Source organism: Vicugna pacos, chromosome 25, assembly GCF_048564905.1.
Source record: "Vicugna pacos chromosome 25, VicPac4, whole genome shotgun sequence".
Classification (NCBI taxonomy): domain Eukaryota; kingdom Metazoa; phylum Chordata; class Mammalia; order Artiodactyla; family Camelidae; genus Vicugna; species Vicugna pacos.
Genome location: NC_133011.1, coordinates 15,006,205 through 15,027,938, shown reverse-complemented (window position 1 = coordinate 15,027,938; position 21,734 = coordinate 15,006,205). Strand labels below are relative to the sequence as shown.

The window sequence follows — 21,734 nt, the reverse complement described above, 5'->3', positions numbered from 1 at the left end:
GGTGACTTCAAAATTAAAATTCCTGGCTAGGTTTGGACTTTGGGTGCAACATCAGACGGTGAAACATCTGTTCAATTCAAGAAACATTTATTGAATGATTATGGTGGCACTCTTGATAGATGCTACCCATAGCAGCCTCTCAGGGTGTGAGAAAAGTAACTATGATTACTTGGTGATATAGCATAGAATATATCATATTATTTACTACTGACACAGAAATACTACTGAGAAAGGAATTGTCCAATACTTCAGGCCTCTAGTTGTATTTTTTCTTTTTAATGCTAAAATCCTAAAGTAAATCCTGATTTAACTATAGAATTTGCAATCCTAATGTAAGCCTATTGCCCTATTATCCAATGGGTTCTGTACTCTCATAACCATAGATTTTATTTGCTTCTTGTTAATCTATTTATTTTATTTAATCCCACAGTTAAGTATACTACTAAGTACTTGGTCATTTAAGAACTCATAAGAGACACATAAATGGAAAATGCCTCTCACCAAGTTTTCCATCAAGATTTTAATTCTCTGTATATCTTCAGTTTAACTGGCACCCTAGTCTTTAGGTATGGTGAATTTAAAATTTTAAATAACTAATAGCATAATACTAGATTAAATATCAGCTGCTAAAATAAACTTTTATTTCATTCTGATTCTAAAACACATAAGTAAAACCTCTCTCTACCTTTATAACCAAAAATTCATCTATCAAGTAGATTTATTATTTATCAAAGATTATACATAAATTTTCTACTTTTAAATTTAAATATATGCAAAATTGCCTAAATCAATACATCACAATAAATACATTAATTTTCTAAAATATATATTTTAAAAATACAAAGGTAGTCTTCTGAAACATTTTCCAAAAACATTATGAACTGTGTCATAATCCAAAAAGCCAAAAATGTTTAACACCTTTATTGTGGTATGACTCCTGTACAGTAAACTGTACGTATTTCAGATGTACAATTTAATGAATTTTGATAGATGTATATATACACCAATGAAACCACCACCACAATCAAGATAGCTAAAATTTCCATCACTCCCCAAGAAATGGAAATTTCTAATTCCCAATTTATCCCTTCCAACCCCATTTACCCGCTGGTAACCATAAGTTTATTCTCTATGTCTGTAAGTCTGCTTCTGTTTTGTAAATAAGTTTATTTGTGTCCCCAGTAGCCAAGCATTTTTATTGACCTTAGGAGTCCTCTAGTTCTGACTTGACTCAATCAGTCATTTATGGAAACAACCTGAATGTAATACTAGAAGGCAAGAGAAAAAATTTCTAGTGTTTTTTTCTGTCACTAGCAACTACTTTAATCTTTATGAAGCTGTTTCATCATTTATAAAGTCAGTATAATTGTATCAATAATAGGGAGAGGATTAAATTAGATACTGCATATAAAAATAAAAACACATGACATAGTGATTCACTAAACATTAGTCCTTTCCTTTTCCTCCAATCAACAAGTCAGCTAAATACAAATTTATTAAGTGTCATCTGTAAGTGAAATTTCTTTCTTTGAAAATGTCTGAATACAGTTCTGTACAGTCATCCAAACCCCTTCTCTTAGCGTCAGTTTTCTAATCTTTAAAATGGAATCATAATACATACCTGATGAGTTTGTAGTAAGAAGTAAAACAGGTTTGTACAAAACACATAGCATCAGTGCCTATTCGTAGTAAATGCTAAAAAAATTGTAGTTATTTTTATGTTTTCTGAAGTGCTTGTAACTCACGAAAGTTATATGATAAAAGCATTCCTAGGAAGTGTTAGCTAGAAATTTATTCTTTCCCTGAACATGTATTTGGCCCAGGAACTGTAAATCTATCTTTGCATATAGGGAGTATTTTTGTTTAGTTTCACAGAACTTTTCCTACTAAAACATCTAATGTCATGAGATACATCTAAGCCAAGTGCAATTAATAAACACATTTTCCAAAATAATTCAGCAAACCTTCCTCTTCTTGTTCTGAACAGGCAATAGTGGTATCTTAGGCAAATAGTCATTACAAACTGAATTGCATCTCTTTTGTAAGACTTCCAGGTAACACATTGATTTTTGTCCAACCTTTGTTTGCAAATACTGGGTCACATTTATTCTTAGTAACATTACCGCTAAAGAAATACTGCTCTCAGTGTTACCACAGAGTCAAACCTTAGCTGATTGCCTCATGTTTTTGGCATTCATAGTCATTGTGGGAATTAAATAAGTTACATTGATAATGGCATGGAAACAAGATTTGGAATTCTTTGGAGGACGATTATCAGGTATAGTGACTATCCACATTCAGCAGTCATCTCTTTCAGAGGTGATTAAAGCATTGTCACGTGCCTTGAGCACACATGAGACAAACATTGTATTGTATGGTCAAGAATTTAATTACTAACAAACCATAAAAAAGAAGAAAGAAAAAAAATGAAAAGAAAATAGTATTTGGCCTCCATTATAAAATTACATTGGCTGACTGGCTTGCTGTCCAAATCAGCTTGGAACACACTCCTGCTACACCAAGATATGATTCATAAATTTATCATTCATTCAAAAATTAGTTATACAGCAACTATTGTTTCAGATTCTCTTCTGGGGATAAGGATAGTCATCCATTTTTTTTACTTTAAAAATATCTGATGAGTTTCTATAATATGCCAGAAATTGTTCAGACCGCTGGGAAGAGCGAAAAGATATACTGTCTGTGGCTTCAAGGAAACTAGAATTTGGTGGGGAAAGAAACTGGCAAACAATTATATTCTATAGTTTGCTAGAGGTGAGGCCAGGGTGCCAGGGACTAGTGAAACACACAGGAGGAATATTAAAATCATGGTTAAGACAGAAGAATGAGGACAGAATCCAGCATCTGCAGAGTCTTCTTAAGGATTTTGTTGAATGCTTATTATAATTCAGGTATTGCTTAAGCTTTATGTTTGTTAACTTAGTCCTCACAATAACAGTATGAGGGAACTACTACAGCTAGCTCTATTTGTAAATTCTACAGGCAACTTGAGTAATTTGCCCAAGATTACATAGCTGGAAAGGGTTGATCAAGGATCAAAACTTAGGCATGATGGCTCTAATGAGGAAATAGCGGCTCAGTCTTCAAAATGAAGGAAGCAGAGGCTACTCCAGAGAGCATAAACAACATGTATGTTTGCTCGGAATCACGACAATGAGTGTGGGGATGTAAACCTAAATGCATAACCTAATTCTCAGAATCAAAGGTAGCAGAACAGTGAAAGATGAGGTTAGAAAGGTAAATGGGGGAGATCAAAGTACCTGCATTTTTCCATGAAAGCAATAAGGAGTCATTGTCAATACATAAGGACAGTGGTGACATTTGCATTTTAGAAAAATCACTCCAGTCACAATATGGAACAATGTATTGGAAAGTTGATAAGCTTGGAAACATAGGGACTAGATGGATGTTTTTTGCTATTATTAAAATATTAACAAACATTTAGTACAAGCCAATCTTCTGAGCCCTTTGCATATATTAACTCATTTAATTCTGATAACAATTCTATAAGTTAAGTGCTATTATTAACCTTATATGACAAATAAGGAAATTAAGTACAAAAAGTAAATAATTTCAAAATACTACACTGCTAGCAAGTGAGCAAGCTGAGATTTGAGCCCATGGGGCCTGGTTTTTGAGTCTGTACATTATCCACTATACTATGATGGGGAGAAAAGATAGAATTGATGGTGGTTTTCATCCATTTCTCAAAAGGATCTTCTAGGAGGGAAATGCTGAGGTCAGGATCAAACCAGGACACATGAAAGGCAGGTGGAGGGGAAATTTGTGAACAAAGAAGAATTAGAATCAACAAGAAATTATCACTTATTAGATGCAGAATCAGTTATATTTATAGCTCCCAGTTTTCTGGGTTGAGTAACAGAGGGTTTTGATGATATTCCTCAAAATTAGCAACATGTGAAGAGAAACAGGCTTAAGGGGAAAAACTTGGCTTTGGGGAGACTGACTAAGTTATTTGTGGGACAATTAGAATCTGGAAGGCAGGGGACTAGGAGTCTGGAATTCAGGAGCAAAATCTGGATGACCATATTAGATTGATGTGTTCTTAGAGGAGACAAGTGGTAAATCCATGCAGCAAATGAAATCATTAAAGATGCGTATAGAGCAATGACTCAATCATTTGCAGGGGTGGGGGAGGGGAGGTTACAGATCCATTGAAGAATCTGATAAAACCTAGCCTACCTTTCTTTCCCACTTAATACAAATACCCAGGTACAAGTCTATGTACAATTTTAGAGAATTTAGAGACCTAAATTACAGAAATACATAAAATATAGAAATTACATACTATATTATGAACCCATTTAAAAATAATAAGAATGTAAAATCAAAAACAGAAAATTGGGAGTTCTTTAAGGGGCAGATAAAAAAGAGACCAAAATAAGGGTTATGGCAGGGTGAAAAGATTGTTATGAAGGGTCTTATTTTAGAGGCAAATAAGCAGGAAGGTCAAATGTAAAACCAGACTGAGGTAAACTTTGAAACTGGGATGTGACCTTCTGTAGGGAGAGTTTGAGTGAAGTGTAGGGCTCAATTGCACAGATGGAAGACTAAAAGGAGTAAGAGGAAGTAAGAGCAGAACATGTTGTCTACCCACATCCAAGAAACTTGATGTGAAAGAGTAGATAACATTTTGGGGTAGGGAGGCACACAGGATAGAGAGGAATAAGAGAAACTTAAAAAGAAATACCAAGAGACATGAGTATGTTTACATATTTAGTTCCTTAATATGAAGTATACAAATTTCAAATCGGGAGGAGCTTCTATGAAGTTCATTTTAAAGCTTCTTTCACATCATCTGAAATACATAATGACTGCTACTACGACTTTTTAAAGTGATCTAAATTATTTGGTTTAAAGTGTCTTTCCCAGAGGCTGATTGCAGTGGTACGGAACGTTTGATCATTATTTTCGGTCTTCTGGCCTTATGAAAAGGGGAAATGAGGCATTTGCTTCCTTTCCAGTGCTGAGGGGACATTTGGCTCTGTTCTCAGAATAATTCTACCATCTGAAAGGAATTTACCTCCCATGCAGTGTCTATTGAGTTTGTGAAGTAAATCATTCAGTCAAGGGATGAGATGGTTTGAACTCCTGCAAGTCCCTTGAGTTAAGAATGACTCTTAAAAACATCACAAGTGATGGGAGGAAATTAAAACTTTTTGAATGTCACTTACATAAACATTGATAAAAATAGAAAATACCATTTTTATTGACTTAGTAAAATATTTAGTTTTTCGTTGACTACTTGTAATACACAGTTTAACATTAGATAGAAAGAGAAAGAAAAATACAGGAAGTCATCTGCTGAAACTACACTGAGCACTTGTTTCCATTTAATGAGGGAAATGCTTTATCTTGACAGAAAATTATATGTCAAACATTTACAATTTCCTTAAAATGAACCACACTTTTAGCACTTCCTTTCATAAAACCTGATGGCTTAAGGGGAAAGTGACTATTTATTTTTGGAAATGGTGCATTTCTCCTTTTTGATGAAGCATTTTATCTGCCTTTTGTAAAGTCACAATTTCTGTAAAACAAAAAATTGTGTGAATAGCAGATAGCCAAACTAATGATAGCAAAACAAAAAAAAATACAGTTCTTGACCTCTCCCATGAACTGTTTCTAAACCACATCTTTTGGGGGAGATCTGAAATTTTGTGGTTAATTCTCTTGGAATTAGAGTTTCAGTTTCAGAAACTAGAGTATCTGAAATGCAAAGGAATATCCCTTGGTTCCAGCTGGGCCTGGAAGATACCAGGGCGAAAGGCCCTGAAGAAAGAGTGTTGCCTTGATGTTCCAGCATTACTGTGAACAAACTCCATTCCTTCTTCTCTCGTGCTTTGTGACCTGGTTGGCTAAAGCAAAATAGCACAAAATATTTTGAATAGAATTTTAACTAAGTCATTTCCTGGGCTCATCCACACTCAAGTCAAATTCAACAATTTATTTTCTAAGTCCAGGAACAAAATGGGACAGTGGATACTAATTACAGATAAGCTATGGTATTTTGTACTGGTGCCTTAATTATTAAGAGAGAAGTAAGGAAAAAACATTCTGTTAACATCATTCAGTATGTATGCTTCACAGCAACCATAGACTGAAACCCTTATGAAATATCTTATACTTTAAGAGGGGACAAAAACACCCTGAAAAATATCTCAACTGTACAGTTAGTCTTAAATACATATAAATAAAATGTTAATTTTTAGCATAAGAGTTTTCTTAAAGTCAAAGGCAAAGAAGCCTTAAAATTATTGATTAAAAGCATATTTAGCTTCCAGGGGAACTCATCATTTATTTTCAACTAATGAGTATTAACATCATGACTGCTTCTAAGTACATTGGAATCTCATCCTACCACTGGCTTGGGTATTCACATTCTGAATGGGACAATCTCTGGTGAAGAATCACACTAATATGTGAACTATCAAGAAGAGTTAAATAAATCATAAAATTTTTGAACTTATGATGAAGTTAAATCATTAAATACCAAGTAAGTCAAACCTCTTTTAATTTTATCATGTCTTTGCATGTACTCGTAATTATTTTTAGGTGTGAACATTTTATTTTTAAAAATAGAGTTCCTTTAGAACTGTTCATCTGAACTGTGGGTTTAATTTTAAGTGGAGATTTGGTTTTAAAGGAAGGTTTGCCAGTTTTCACCCCGTATAAGCACATGCAAATGCACAAATAAACAGAATCTCAACGATGATTAATCCAGCCCATGTAGCTCTAGAACTACAATTTAGATTGAAATGGTCTCCTCACCAGTGTCTTCGAGCAGCTATGACATATGCCATCAAGAGGGCAGAGTATGGTGGTTTAAAACGGAACAGGATTAAGGACAATTGAGTTCTAGTCCCAGCACTGTTGGCAGGTTGCTTAACATAAAAGTACCACATACTTAGAGTTTCCCAGGCATCCTAGACAACTCGCACATTTATGACCCCTGTCAATCATTCCATATCTTCTCCTGTCACTCATAATGACTGAGGAAACCCAAAGTTCAGAGTAGAACCCCAGGTATACCCCCAGCTGGTAATAATGTAGTGTTCTTCAAGTATATTTCACTACAAGAGTAAGAATCAGAGTGACATACCTATGGTGACAGTTAGCCTTTATTTATTTAAAACTTCAAAGTGAGGGGGTTTTTTTGGTCAGTTTTCAAAAGCGTCTGGCAACTACTTTTCATGTTTACAGCATTGCCCAAGGAATTTCATTCTCTTTTTAATGGCTTTGGCTGAAATCAATTATTTGTCTACTCATAATAGAGCACAAAAGATGCCCGTTAAGCCTTCCCACATGCGTGGGAAATCTTTTGTTCAAAATCAATATATTCCAGTCAGGCTGAAAACATTACATGGAAAATTAACACACATGAAACACCTGAAATATCTTTGTTAATGAAATAACCTTCTGAACAAATGGCAAGGGTCATGTAACACTCATAACTTCCCATCAGGGTGCTCAAAGAGAAAACACTGGAATGGATTTTATAAAAAATGAATGATCACTTGATTAAACAAAGGTTGTATGTAAATCCACTTTCAACTTTTAGTCATTTTTTTTCATTCTCATTTGTTCTCGGTGCAATATGCATTGAATATATATTCAGTTATATATGTATATGAGTCACTTCACATTAGCGGAGCATTAGAAAATTCATTTAAATACACTAATAAAACTAAAGTAGAAATATTTAGAATTACATCACATTTCATTGTTCTACACTGGAAAAAATTACCGTAAAATTAGCAATCCACCTGTGGCGTAGCAATCCAATACATATCCACATGGATTTAATCATTTATGTACCTTATGCATGTATGTCAATATTATTTAAAATGTGTATATTTACCTAGAATTATACATAATGGGTAAAATACTCTCCAGATAATTAAAATGTATCTCTTTAAGTAGCAAAATTTAAGAAAATTTTAAAATATTGTGATGGTAAATTTTCTGCAATGTTTTTATCCTCTCCTCCATTATTCCTGTAAGAGGAGACAATTAAATAAAATCACAGCTTTTTTTCTAATGATTTAATTCATTGTCATCAGCATGAATTAATTTGCACCATAATAATGTACTGCCTCTTGAAAAGTATATATTTGTCCCTTATTTTATATACTGCCCAAACTATTATCATTTCTTATTTTTGCCTACTTTTTAAAATTTGCTGTTTTTTCCTTACACACACACAAAAAAAATCTTCTAATTATCAAGTTTTTTGTTGTCCTTAGGCATGATTCTAGAAGATGAACACATACACACATACATATGCCCACTCTCACCTCCCCAACTAGCACTTCCTCTAAATTTGTAGCTTCTAGTAAATATTCCATAGGATGAGGGATCAAGTAATTAGACTTCTGAGAATAATACATGAAACTAATGAAGTAAATCCTGGTAAGCAATACTTTTAGGTTATAGACATGATTAAATAAAATATGGTGCCTCAGGGACCTCTTACTTCTTAATCCTCTGTTAGCTTTTGAAATTGTGGGCCATCACTGCTTAGCATTTCTGCTGAGAGATCCCATCTCCCAGAAGATTCTGTTACCTGTCCTCTCTTCTGTCCTCATCTCAGAATTTTTCTTCTTGTCATTTCTGCCTCCTGTCATTCTTCCCATACTTAGCACTTCCATGAGAAGAGCCTGTATCCATTCATAATTAAGACCTGTCCTGACCCACCTAAAACCTAGGTGGGACCTTGTCAGCTGACATAAATATTGCTGGAGATTCATTCTGTGACAGATGATGTATTGGATTTCTATTTGGGTTGACTTTATTTCAGAAGCTAGCAACAAGTAGTTAAGATTTTTGGCTTCATAGCTAAAGAGTTCCACTACTTATAAGTTTTGGTGAAGTTAAACAGCATCTCAGAGCCTCAGTTTTCTCATATTTAAAAAAATATATGGATAAATCCATCTTTTAAGATATTTGTGAGTATGAAGTGAAATGAAGCATATAAAACACACTTGGCACAAGAAATTCAGAGTTGAGCACATAGTAAGTATTCAATTAATGCTACTTCATTTTATTATGATCATGATCTTTATAGTTCCACCAAGATGATAGCTAAGATTTTACACATTATCTACAAAATATATACACATAAGAATTTAAGTGAGAGTAAAAGCAATTCTTTTTACAAAAATTATAATTAAAATAATAATGCAACAAATTAACAATGTTCAAATGTACCCTTATACCAGAGTTGAGGGGACAATGAGGAAAAGAAATAGTAGATTTTTTAAAAGAAAGCTTTTAGCTATTTAACTAAAGACTTCAGATATAAAGTATTTGCAAATAGCGTATGTTTGTTATATTTTGATATAGCAACTTATGTATGTATTAAATTAGATTAAACCATATATAATTGTCATTTTTGTAGGTTAGAAACAATCATGCTGAGCTATCAACCCACGTATATTTAGGTTCATATTCATATGTTTTATATGAGATAAAGTACCAATTTTGAAATTTTTAATTTAGAAGCAAAAAACTTCTATGTATTTTTATAGGTATACATATGTGATATGTATTCATGAAATCATTGGTGAGTCTCTTTTCACCCTCACACCCACCTACAAAATATTGAAATATTTAATATTGCTACAAACCTTTAATTTTGCTACACCTTTGCAATGCAAAGTATTACGTTCTTCCACTTCTAAAAGTCCTTTCAAATCAATTAGGATATGAGGAATGTCTTTAAATGGCCTTTCCACAGAATACCTACACACCTGGCTAAAGAGTAGAGACTAATCAATCAGTTGTTTGCTTGTTTGCACTTTGTCAGATATACCATTTTATCATTCATATGTTCAGTTACCTTCAATGACCTATTGTTTTGAAAACCAAGGGTTAGGGTCAATTTCTAGTACTATGACCTCCCTAATGCTGACAGCCCAAAACATACCACAAGGATTATCCATCCTAAATGAATAACCTGATCTACATACATTCTGATGTTTGCTAAATACTGGAGAGGTATGAACAATTAGCCACATCTAAGATTTAAAAAGAAACATTGAAGAATTGACTCCTTTATAACAAATTACTAGGGGAAAAAAGTAGGATCAAGGGCTCTGGCTTTTTATGTTGCTTCTGATAGCAAGGCTAATTACCTTCTATGTTCTCTACCAGGTTTTCTAAGACTTAGAATTACCAATTCCCCATTCCAGGAAGTTTTCTTTTGAGGGTTCATCTGAATTGAAGTGACCCTCTGCCTCAGCTTTCATGGCTCTTCCCTGAAGTCCTAGAGGCAGATACACCATCTGGCTTGAAATTGGTTGGGCAGGTGAAGGGGAGGGCCAGATAAAGGTAATAGCTGCTGGAGTCAGCGTCTCGGGTTGCTTGCTGACTGAATGTTGGCTGGTGAAAGACAGACACGCACCTGCTTGGGTCCCTGTTCTTTCCTTTAGATCACAAAGATTTGTTTGTACAGATAAGGTAAAATGAAAAGAATGAATAATGACTCCTTCCTAAGACTTTTGAATTCATTTACTGACATTGGTGTGGGTAAAGCCTTTGAACTGACATACCAAGCTCTTAAAGTTTAGTTCAGATAAGCTTTTTTTTTTACATGTTTTATTCATTCAGGTGTTAATTTCTTCTGAATAGCTTTCCCCAAGTCTACCTGTCGGAAATAGTGTAGTCTCTGTACATACTCCCAATGCACTTGACACATACCTCCAAGATAACAATTGTGTGCATTATCTCTGTTTGGTATTATATTTAAATTGGTAACAATAGATCGAGAAGCTGTTTCTAGCCATCTTGTGACCAAGTAGAGCCAAAAACAAGTGACTAAAGAAAAAGATAAACCAATTCCTAATCACACTGTATGAAACCTAATATGTTTAACCTAAAGCTCTATCCTAGATTATTCTATTACATGATTCCATAATGTATCTTTTTGCTTAAGCCAGCTTGAGTTAGGCTTTTCTCTATCATGGAAAATACTAATCTGGATATAGCTATCCTGAACTATCATGGAAGACCTACTAATGAGATAGCTCTTTCTCCCATCAGACTGTGATCGTATTCAGGGCAGGTTATGATTTTCTTACATCTATATCACCATTGCCTAGAAAAGTTCATGCAAATAGAGGACATTTAGTCAATATTTATTGAATTGGTTAATATGGGATTAAACTAAGAGAGGACAGGAGGCTGTCTTTTTAACTGAGAGACCAATTAAAAAGCCTCAGTCTAGTTGTCTTATATTTAGCCTTTTATTAATTTTTAACAACGACAACTGAGGGAGGATAGTGGGATCAGTAAGAGAAAGGGAGAACATAAGTTTTGGAACGAAAGACTAGGTAATGTTAAATGAAATTTGGGGTAGCATCGGGAACTGCTCAAAAGACAAATAGAAATATGGATCTGGAGATCAAGAGAGAAGCAAACACACAGTGTCAAAAATGCCTCTATCTTAGGAATCATCTGTGTAGAAGTTTAAAGCCATGGAAGATAGTTTGTGAAAAAAGCAGATAAAAAAGGAATAGAGATCCAAGAATAGAATTTTGATTGGTGAACATCTATTGGTAGGTGAGGAGAGGAACAGAATCCAGTGAAGAGGGATGAGAAAGGTCAATTAGAGAGGTAGAAAAGGGACTAAGAGAGCTCAACACAAAAGGCAAGGACAAGACAGGCAAGGATACTTCTGTAGAGGAAGAAGGTGGAGGAGACATTTTAAATGGCTTTGATCTTCATAGTAAACCATTAAACAAGGTCATATATAAAGAGTGAGAGAAGACAGGAGTGAGATTTAGTCTTGAAAAAAAGTAGAAAGATTTGAAATACACTTTTCAGGAAATGTAATAAAAGGCCTATTAGAAATGATCAAGGGTTTGACTGAGCAGCACAGAGAATACAGCTGAGTTTAGAAAACATGTTTCTGAATGGCAAGAAATAGCCTCACCTTAGTGTTTGCAATCAGAAGTGGGGGTAAGAAAGTAAATAAACATCCTTCCTTGGGTCACAATTTACCCATAGAAGGAGTTAGTGTATGAAATGACAATGGATGGAGGACACTATTAATTTTATCTGAACTGTTCTTTAATTTCTGACTCTCAGACTGAAGCTAGGAAGAAAGAAAAAGGAGGCTAGGAAGAGGCTGATAGTCATAGTGGGAATCAAGACTCTCAATTAGAAGAAAGACAAACTCAGTAAGAATTAAAGAATGGGAGAGGAAAAAAATAAGAGTATGTGATCAAAGAAGGAACTTTTAGATGTAAAGATCATTTTTTTAAAAATTCATGCTTTAAAACCAATGTATTATTATAACAAGTTAAACCACTTTTACAGGTAGATAAAACACCTCTATCAAGTATCCAGATTGCTCCTCCCTGCTCTGTCCAGTTGATGCTTCTTATATCTTCTTCCATCAGGTTTTCCATATCTGTCTCTTATTTATCTTACATTCCTCCAGGCATTATCTTCCATCTTAATGAATCTCAAGACCTACAAAAATTTATCCTTAGTTCTAACACGTGGAATGTTCAGTAAATTCATCTTTGTTATTGTCTTTCTATGTTTTAAAATGTTTATTATATGTCCAGTTTTATAATATATAATCATAACACCGAATTTCAGAATTCTCCAGTACTTAACAAAGAAAATAGGCATTCAAACTGAAGTTATGAGAGTAAAATCCCTGCAATCAACATATTGATATATACATCATATATTATTTCATGTGCAACAATATTTAATTCTTAATTATTCAGATAAAGCTTACAGTTTATAGCACGATTAGATTACCTGGGGCTTAAACAACAATGGTAAGACCTCATATAGTCAGTGAACAAACTAAGTCAATTAGCCAGCTTTGACAAGGAGAGACCACTTCATTATTGAAAATGTGTGTGAAATAGCTTCTCTCTTCCCTCACAACAGCCCCTTCATCCACATCATCCTGAAGAGGAAAAGAAAAGCAGAAGGGAAGTGGCAGAGAAGTAGGAAGGGGAATGTATTCTCCTCACATAACTAAATAAGGGAAGGCAGGAAGTGGTATATTTCACGAGAAGCATTTTCTCCTTAGATAAATGATTTTCTCTGTGTTTTACCCAAAAAAGAAAAATAGGTTTACTGAATTCCTCTTGACCACATTTTCCTGTGTTGTTTATCCTCTCAAGGGATCGTAAGTTTTATTTAGTATTTCTTTACATCTCCTTTTTTGTATCTAATTTGGTTATTTTAAACTTTTTAACAGAAGAGCAAGCATTTAGAATTTAGGAAGGTTTTGTTTTAGAAAACTAACAGTCCATTAGCTTAAATAAGCAAGCATAAGTGAAATGCACTGATGTTTTTGAAAAAAAAAAAGACATTTATATAATCCATTGACATGCCCAATGCCATTAAAAATGGCTTTTGAGTATTTATACATTCATTTTAATGGCTATTTGTATACATTCTGTGCAATGCTTCATCACTATCATATGAACTGTTAGTCCTCTCATTACTTATTTTGTGTTAATATTGCAATTGTGATGGTGGTGTTTAGAGGTAGTTATTACTATAAGTAGGCAAAACCATTAATGCAAACATGAACTGTGTAGAAAGCCATAATGCTATTAAATGTTATAATTCTATATTTCTATTATAGCAATGTATCTGACATGGATATTTCATTTGCTTGAAAAATTATTTTTGAAAATTTGAAATATTTATATTAAGATAGTCATTTTTTCCACAAAGATTAGACTGTTTATTTTTAATTACCTATAAATTAGTAATATCATGCATCTTAAATTTTAATCTGGCTAGTATTTTAGATTGTTAGGGCATTTAAAATCAATTTAAAAGCATTGATATGTAGTGTACCTAGATAATATTATTTTAAAAGACCATTGTGACTGAGAGTGATTGAAAGCAGATAGTTATTAAATAACTAGAGACTTTTAAGGCCAAGTTTATAAAATATTATTACTCTTAATTTAAGAAAAAAGCTAATGAGTCTAATTGCTAACATAATATATATTCATTAGAAAATACTAAATCATAAATATTTTATAAATACATCACCTGTATCTTTACCTAAGAACTATTAAATATGAGTCATTTTTATATTTTGATCTCATTAATAAGAACTTAATAATGAATGAAATTTAGTGAATGAAATAAAATTTCTCCCAGTAGAGACTATCTCCAATTAAATTTCTTTTTTCACTTCACTTCTAGCCTTCACTGAGCTCTTCTATCTTATGACTTAATTTCAGATCTTACTCATTTTTTTTTTCTATTTGTGTGTCATCTTCCTCATAGTTTAACTTCAGGGCATTAAACAAAAAACAAAGTTCACTTTCCTTTTGTTCTAGATAGTTAAATTGGATCAGAGAGTTCTTTCAACTTTATAATTACTTTGAGTTTTTTTTTTTAAGTTTCTAGGAGCTCTTCAATATAAAACCACAAAAAACAGTGCAATCTTAAACCTCCATATTATATTTTTATGTCTGAATTCATCTTTATCTCTTCCTCATCCAAAAATATTTTAGCACTTGTTTCAAACTTCCCTATGAAATATAGGTTAGAACGTTTTAGAAATTTTGCGGAAACACTGACATAATTGTTAACAATTGGAGGTATTACATGCTCAGGTCATTTGTCCCTTGAGTTGATGTTCTGGAAGTTATAAAGGAAAAACAAAATTTAAGAAATTAAACAAAATATTAAAAGTATTCAATTATAAATTGATTTACATATTTTTCCTATAGTTTTGTAATTCTGTGTCACCTCAAATTCTAGTAGTTTTTATGACTGATTTTTCAGTAAATGCAGTATTGACATTTGTTTGGAGGAAATGAAAACTTGCTTAGGAATACTTGTAGTCCATTTGGGAACTAATGGTACTGATACTCACATATTGCAATCTTTTTTTTTTTTTTTTTTTGCAGTTTTACTAAAGGGAGGAAAAAAAGAGGAAGAAAAACCATTTAGAGACTGTGCAGATGTATATCAAGCTGGTTTTAATAAAAGTGGAATCTACACTATTTATATTAATAATATGCCAGAACCCAAAAAGGTAAAACCAGAAGTGTTTGTTTATGAGATGTAAAGCAGATCCTAGTTGAATTGCTGAATAATCAGATTGATTTGTGAGCTTGTTAAACTGAAAATATATATGCCTCAGCTCTTTTCTCCCAAAGATATGCTGTTTCCCAGGTCCATAAAAGATGAAAACCCTATTATACAGGCCTCTCCCAAACCCTACACCTCCCATCTTTATTTCACACAAAGTTTTCTATTTATTCTCTGCTCATCCCTGGGATGTCCCATTGCTCATATGTGCTTGCCTTGTACAGATTACACGTCAAAGTCACATGTACTTCAAGTGCACGGGGAAGAGTTAGGAACTGTCTTCCGAAGTCCCAAGGACCCAGATGGAACACATCACCTACAGTCCAAATACTGTGAAGACAGAGCTAGAGACATGTTTCCAGAATCACTGCTCCCATTAGGGTAGAGAAACAAATTCTATCTTAACTCGTAATCTTGAAAGGATTTGCTTTTCATATTTACCTAAAAGAGTGTGTTGGAGGATAGGATTCATCAGTGTATTGAACAGGATCCAAAGTAAACTTTGAAGTAAAGAAACACTATCTTTTTACTGTCACATCTCTTTTGTATACTCTTTCTCCCTATTTATTCATTAGAACATCCACCCATTCCTTCATTCAATACATATTAAATGTATGTCATTTATTTTGTCAGTTACTGACCATGGCCATAATATAGAACAAACAGTTCCCAGTGTAGTGGTGAAAACAGATAATTACACAGCTAATTATATCATACTGTAGAAGTGTAGTCTAGACACTGTTTGAAGCAGGGTTTATGGGGAGCTTTGAGGAAAGTCCAGTCTTACTCTTCAGCATGTAAAAAGCTTTAGCTAGATTCTCAAGACCCCAAGAGGACATTCTGCCCTTGCAGTGCTTTATCCTCAAGGGATGGAGCAATTTTTCTTCATTCTTTTTCCCACCTAAATTACCAGTCCTGTGTCCCCATTTCCTCTATGTACTGTGCACATGTTCTTGGAAGGCTTTCCCTGATTTCCTCAAGCAACTTAGCATGACTTTCTCACTGCCAGAGTTCTGTGAGGCAAGGTCTTTACCTTTTCATCTTTGATTTCCCAGAATAGTTTCTGGCACATAGTAGGTCCTCAGTAAATATGTGCTGAAATAAATGAGTGAATAAATGACCTTCTGATGATAATATCAAGGCTTTTGTGTGGTGTGTAGTTACCAAGCCTAACTTAGTCAGTTTGATTGTTAGTTTCCTTTGACGGGTAAGGGAAATGAATCTTGGAGACTAGTTGCCAAATATCCCATAGTGGTCAAGAGGGAGAGTCTAGATTCTACCAGCATCCTCTCTGCTGATTTCTATGAGGATTAATGATTTAAGTTAGCTCAGTGTTTTTTCCCTTTTCTGGACAAAAATTTTCTTCTGAAAACAGGCCTTCCATGCTGTCCTATAACAGGGGAGAGGAATGGAGAAAGCGCAGAGTGTAAAAGAGGTGGCAGGCACAGTTAAGTACATTGCTCCCAGAGAAGTTTTATTTCACTGTATTTCATTTTGGGCTTCTGTGCAGAAATTCACTGAATCAAGTGTTTAATGGATTTAAGAAAAAGCTGTGAAGGTACAATAGTAAGTTTAGGAGTAAAGAGGAAAGGGTAATTTATTGTAAAAAGGAGCCTTTTGAATCCTTTGGATCGCATGACACGAAGCCTTCCTACTCTGCTTGCTGATTTCTTAAAATCATGGGTAAGCTTAAATTCAGTTCATATACACGCACAGGCATGTATGTGCACCCACACACTGACACACCATACAGATAGCATGTAAAGTGTGTCAGAAACTGTCGTAGGGGAGAAGAATGGAGCTAGCATAAATACTCTGTGTAGTTTACCTATAGTGTTGCCCAAGACCTGAAAGAAACCTTAATGATTGTCACTTCCCATCTAACATAAGTTGACTATGAAAATAAAATTAACTGAAAATATTAAGCAATCCTCCTTTTAGGAAAAAAAAAAGTTCCCTGAGCAGATTGGCAGTAGTATCAATACAGGCCTGTAAGGGGCAATTTTTATCACTATAGAAATAGCCCTGTGTCTCTTCCAAAGGAAGGAGGAGAAATTCACATGTCATTTGGTCAGGATTATCATTGGATTTAGTTTAACTGGAAACAGTAACAGAGCATGGTAAGAGGGAGAGATAACTGACGATAAGGAAGAAAGACTTTGGCCTTCCTCTTGACTTAAGTGTCCATCCCCTTATTTTATTCTTTTTGATCGCAATTCTTTTAGTCCCTTTTATGATCACAATCCTTTTACAAATAGTAATATTTTTCTGTTGTGGAGATGGATACTTTAGGCTGATATACCTACACTTTCTGGTAGGCAGCAAATTTTATTTAAAATCCCTTACTATGTTCATATAGCTCGGCATTAGTAAGAACAAATATTGTGTGAAGTTCCCTGATGTAATTTAGAAACTGATTAATATAATAGTTCAAATATATTGTGCATTTGCCAGGTTCTAATCTAAGCACTTTAGATTTATATACTCACTTATTTACTTCCAATAACTCTACGAGCTAGCTGCTCTCATTTATCCCTACTTTAGAAAAAAATAACTTCCCAAGTCACATACTAAATATTGAATACAGGCTTTGTAATAAAAGAATCAACTCCAGACCATACGATCTTAACAGGGGGCTAAATAGGATAATTACTTATATTAGTGGTGACTGAAGCTGCCCCACTCAAAATTTTTTATGGGAACCTATGTGAGTGACAAGGGTAGGAGTTTATTGTCAGAAAACTATATTCTGATTATAAGCCATCTCTCTTCCTTTTGCTATGTAATCTCATTCTCTTCTCTTATTTTGATATAAATCATTGGTGTCCTCTCAATTCTATAAAATGTGCTTGTAAAATGCATCTTTAGGACTTTCACCCGTACAAGTAGATTGTGCTTTGTAGATATAAGGTTGGGTGCTAATTGTGGATATGCTTAGCAAAAACTTTGCTACTTTAATGTTTGCAGAAGTTCTAGCAAGGGTAAGAAACTCAAGGCAAGCCTATATAAAAAACAAAGCCACATTCAATTATGTATGATTTAAGATATGGATCAGTCAATAAAAGTGGTCTACTAGACAATTAAAAACTATTGATAAGAGTATTAATTTTAGGCAGAGTGAGAGTTGCAAGTATACACAATTGTTATATAGTTATTGTTTTGACTGACATTGTTCCCTGCCAAGAAAGAATGTGTGCTAAAGTTAGAAAAGTATTATCTTTTCAAATGTGTCATGGAAGCCAAGGGCAGTTTTGTACAATTAAATTTTTTCAAGTAGATAGAAAATGAGAATGAGATCATTTATATATTTATTTTTTACTTTTGATATTATTAATGGCTTGTGTCATTTTCCTCTGTGAATTCCCTTCAACACATGGTAGTAGGAAATAGGATTCTTCCTTTTATTTCATGAGTTTCTAAAACCAAATGCACTATAGCCAGCTTAGTTTTATTCAGTAAAACAAACCATTAAATCATAGCTCTGATTGTTGTAAAATATTTTTAAAATTATTTCTGAATTCATAATTACCCTAATTCTTGGAAAAGGACTGTAACAAATGTGTTGAGTCTTTTTTCTTAAGGTTATGGAAAAATAATTAACATCCACAAGGTTAATCATTCCAACTTGTATGGAACATAAAAGCATAAGAACTATGTGAATCAAATTTCCCCTTTTTGTTTGTGTTTAAATCGTTGTATTATGTTAAAAGGTATTTAATGCTTGAAAGCTTTGACCCTGACTGGGACAGGAGCCAGTTCAATCTTTTCTTGGATAGAGTTAAGCCCAGGTCATATGATCAATAAATGCAACAGGAATAGTAAATGTAGCAGGGCCAAGTCTACAGGAAGGACACCTCAAGATAGCACAGACCACATCATTTTGGTGAAGGAACTTTTCAAGTCCTTTCATGTTGCAAATCTTTCCAAACCAACTACCTATTTTCTTGAATTTCCTTCATCTGTTAAGCGTAAGCTTTTATTATTCTTCTGACTAGAAATAACATGGTCTTTTTGTGTATGTGCTAGCATGAATCCAACTTCATTTATATATATGCACATATGTATATATGCATACAATAAAAAGTAGCATGGTCAAAGATTAGTGATGCCAATACTATTAACAAGAAGCTGGTAATTGTAATCATAAGGACAGTTTACTTCTATATATTTTGGCTTTGTACAGTCCATACTTTTCATAATAAATTATAAATAATAAATTAGATGAAATATTACATATAATACCTTACTATTATATACCTAGAGTATATAATGCATAATATAAATACATAATGACAGTAATGACGAAGCATATTTTGTGCCAAACACTATTCTAAAAACTCTATATGCATTGACTCATTTAATCTTTGCAAGAGATCTAAGAGATAGTTAGAGAGATCAGAGGTGGGACTTGAGCACAGGTAATCTAGCACCCAAGTCCATGCCCCTAATCAATGTGCCATTCACCTCTGTTGTGTCCATATTCTACAAATGGCGACTGTAATCACTGCTGTTAGTATTGAGTCCTAATAAGAACTGTGAAACATAGATATAACCTCTTTTCTACCCTCAGCTTCCAGTGCAGTAATCTGCCTCAGTAGCTTCTATCGTTTCCCCATGTAGTTCTGACTTGTCTAAGAAGTACGTCCAACACATCTTAATATTTTCAAGTCACTGGATAACTTTGTTTAAGAGGAAAGTTGTCTTTTTTTCTAAAATTTGTGAGTAATTTCAAAACGTTACAAGTGCATAGAATTTTAATAGCAGGTACTAGTAATAAAAAAACTATAACAAATAGTTTTCTCTACACACTCTGTATTTATAAATATTATTATTCCTTTTCCTGAGTGTGTAAGTGGATTTTATAGGTTTGGAAATACAGTATGACAAACTTTCAGGCAGTCAATATCCATTAGAAAATTAACATCTGGAAAAAAATTTTAGATTAACTAGTCAAGGTAGGGTAAAATTTAGTTTAAAAAAAACAAATGGTATCAGTTTCCCCTAACAAAATATTTCCTTGACATTTTCACTTACTCTTATCTATTTTACCAGTAAAATTCCACTTTGGCCACTTGTGTTGAATCACCAACTATGCCCTCTTTAAACTGTGCCATCTGGATTTCATTCTTATAGGAAAGCTTCAATCTCTCTCCTCAAGGTCACCAATGGCTCCTTCATTTTAAATTTAAGTGTGTATTTTCTTAATCTTTCTTTATCTTGACTTCTCTGGAATATTTGATTAAGTTGATCACTTCCCCAACTCAAAATCCATCCCCAGCTCTCATTGCATCCCATTAACCAAATTTTCTTATTTTTATCTTTCCTTATTGCATCTGTAGTTATTCAATAAATACTCACTTAGTGCCAACTGTAGGCTAGGCACTACTCTAGGCACTGGGGACAGCAGCAAATAAAATGAAGTTCCTGACTGCCTAAAGGTATTGATGTCTTTTATCTCCATCAGTTGTTCACCAAAGTCCATTCTTGGACCCCTCCTTTGGCTCCCTCCACACGCATCTCTTTACACTTTTCTTTACTTCTTTAAAAATCCATCTTTGTGCTAACAGCTATTGCTTTCACGAAGATTACTCCCACAATAATTTTGAGTTAGACAGACATGGGGTTCAAATCCTAGATCCATTACTTGTTATATTAATAATAACCATTGGTAAGTTGCTGAAGTACTTGAAGCCTCGGGGTAAAATGGAGATAATAATCATACCTACATCATAAGGTTGTTGTGAGATAAATTAGAAAATACATGTAAAGTGTTTAAATTATCTAGCACTTAACAAGCATGTTATTGTTAATGACTATTCTTTTCTAACTCCCTTATGCTCTTATCCATATTGTTCTCCTTCAGCTACCTCTGGTTAGATCATCTCTAACTGGTCAGTAAACTTGGCTTTTGGATGACTATGCTGTCCCAAACTCTGGGTGTCCAAAACTATGATCATTTCTTTTTCTCATATGTAAGCTCTCTTCCTCAAATTTCTTATTTAGATTAATAACTATTATTCTTCAGGTCACTGGAGTTGAAAATTGTGGATTCCTACATCTCCTTAATTCTACAAGAGAAATTTTTGAACTATTGAAACTTTTAGGTGTTTTGAGGACATGATCCATATTTTGTTCATCATAATATCCCCAGTTGTAATACAGAATCAATGCCCAAAAATGCTTGTTTGGTAGAAAATAAAATAATTAAGGACAATGAAGGACTACCTAAGGTTACATTGAGGACAAAGAGCAGGTGCATAAAGGTAAAGGAATTAGTAGAGAGGGGAACCTTGAGACAAGGAGGGAAATTTCAAATTTATAATCTTGGAAGTGGGTCAATTCCTAGTAATGATGAATACATACTGATGGGTGGCTGTTGTCAAATTAGAGTAAGAGCTCTCAGGAGAGCAGTTTGCCTATGTTTATATGTTCACAGTTAAGCATGTATCTCAGAGCTTTTTTTACTCTGAGGAAATATATGGGCAATTTGTCCATTGAATGACAGTTCTTGTCATTGTTTTCATACCCTTTGGCCATTTGTGCTCCAAATTTAATGTCTCAGAGAAAACAAGAGGTTTTTTTCTTTAATCTGAGCTTAG

General features: G+C 33.8%; 1 protein-coding gene across 2 annotated transcripts in view; it reads left to right on the top strand.

The window, feature by feature from the left end:
• ANGPT1 (angiopoietin 1) overlaps positions 1-21,734 on the top strand; it is a 328,343-nt gene that overhangs the window by 260,831 nt on the left and 45,778 nt on the right. For both annotated transcript variants that reach the window (XM_072949606.1, XM_006211566.4), the window contains one exon: positions 14,952-15,079. In XM_072949606.1, coding sequence (XP_072805707.1) covers positions 14,952-15,079 — 128 coding nt within the window. The remainder of the gene's footprint in view (positions 1-14,951; positions 15,080-21,734) is intronic.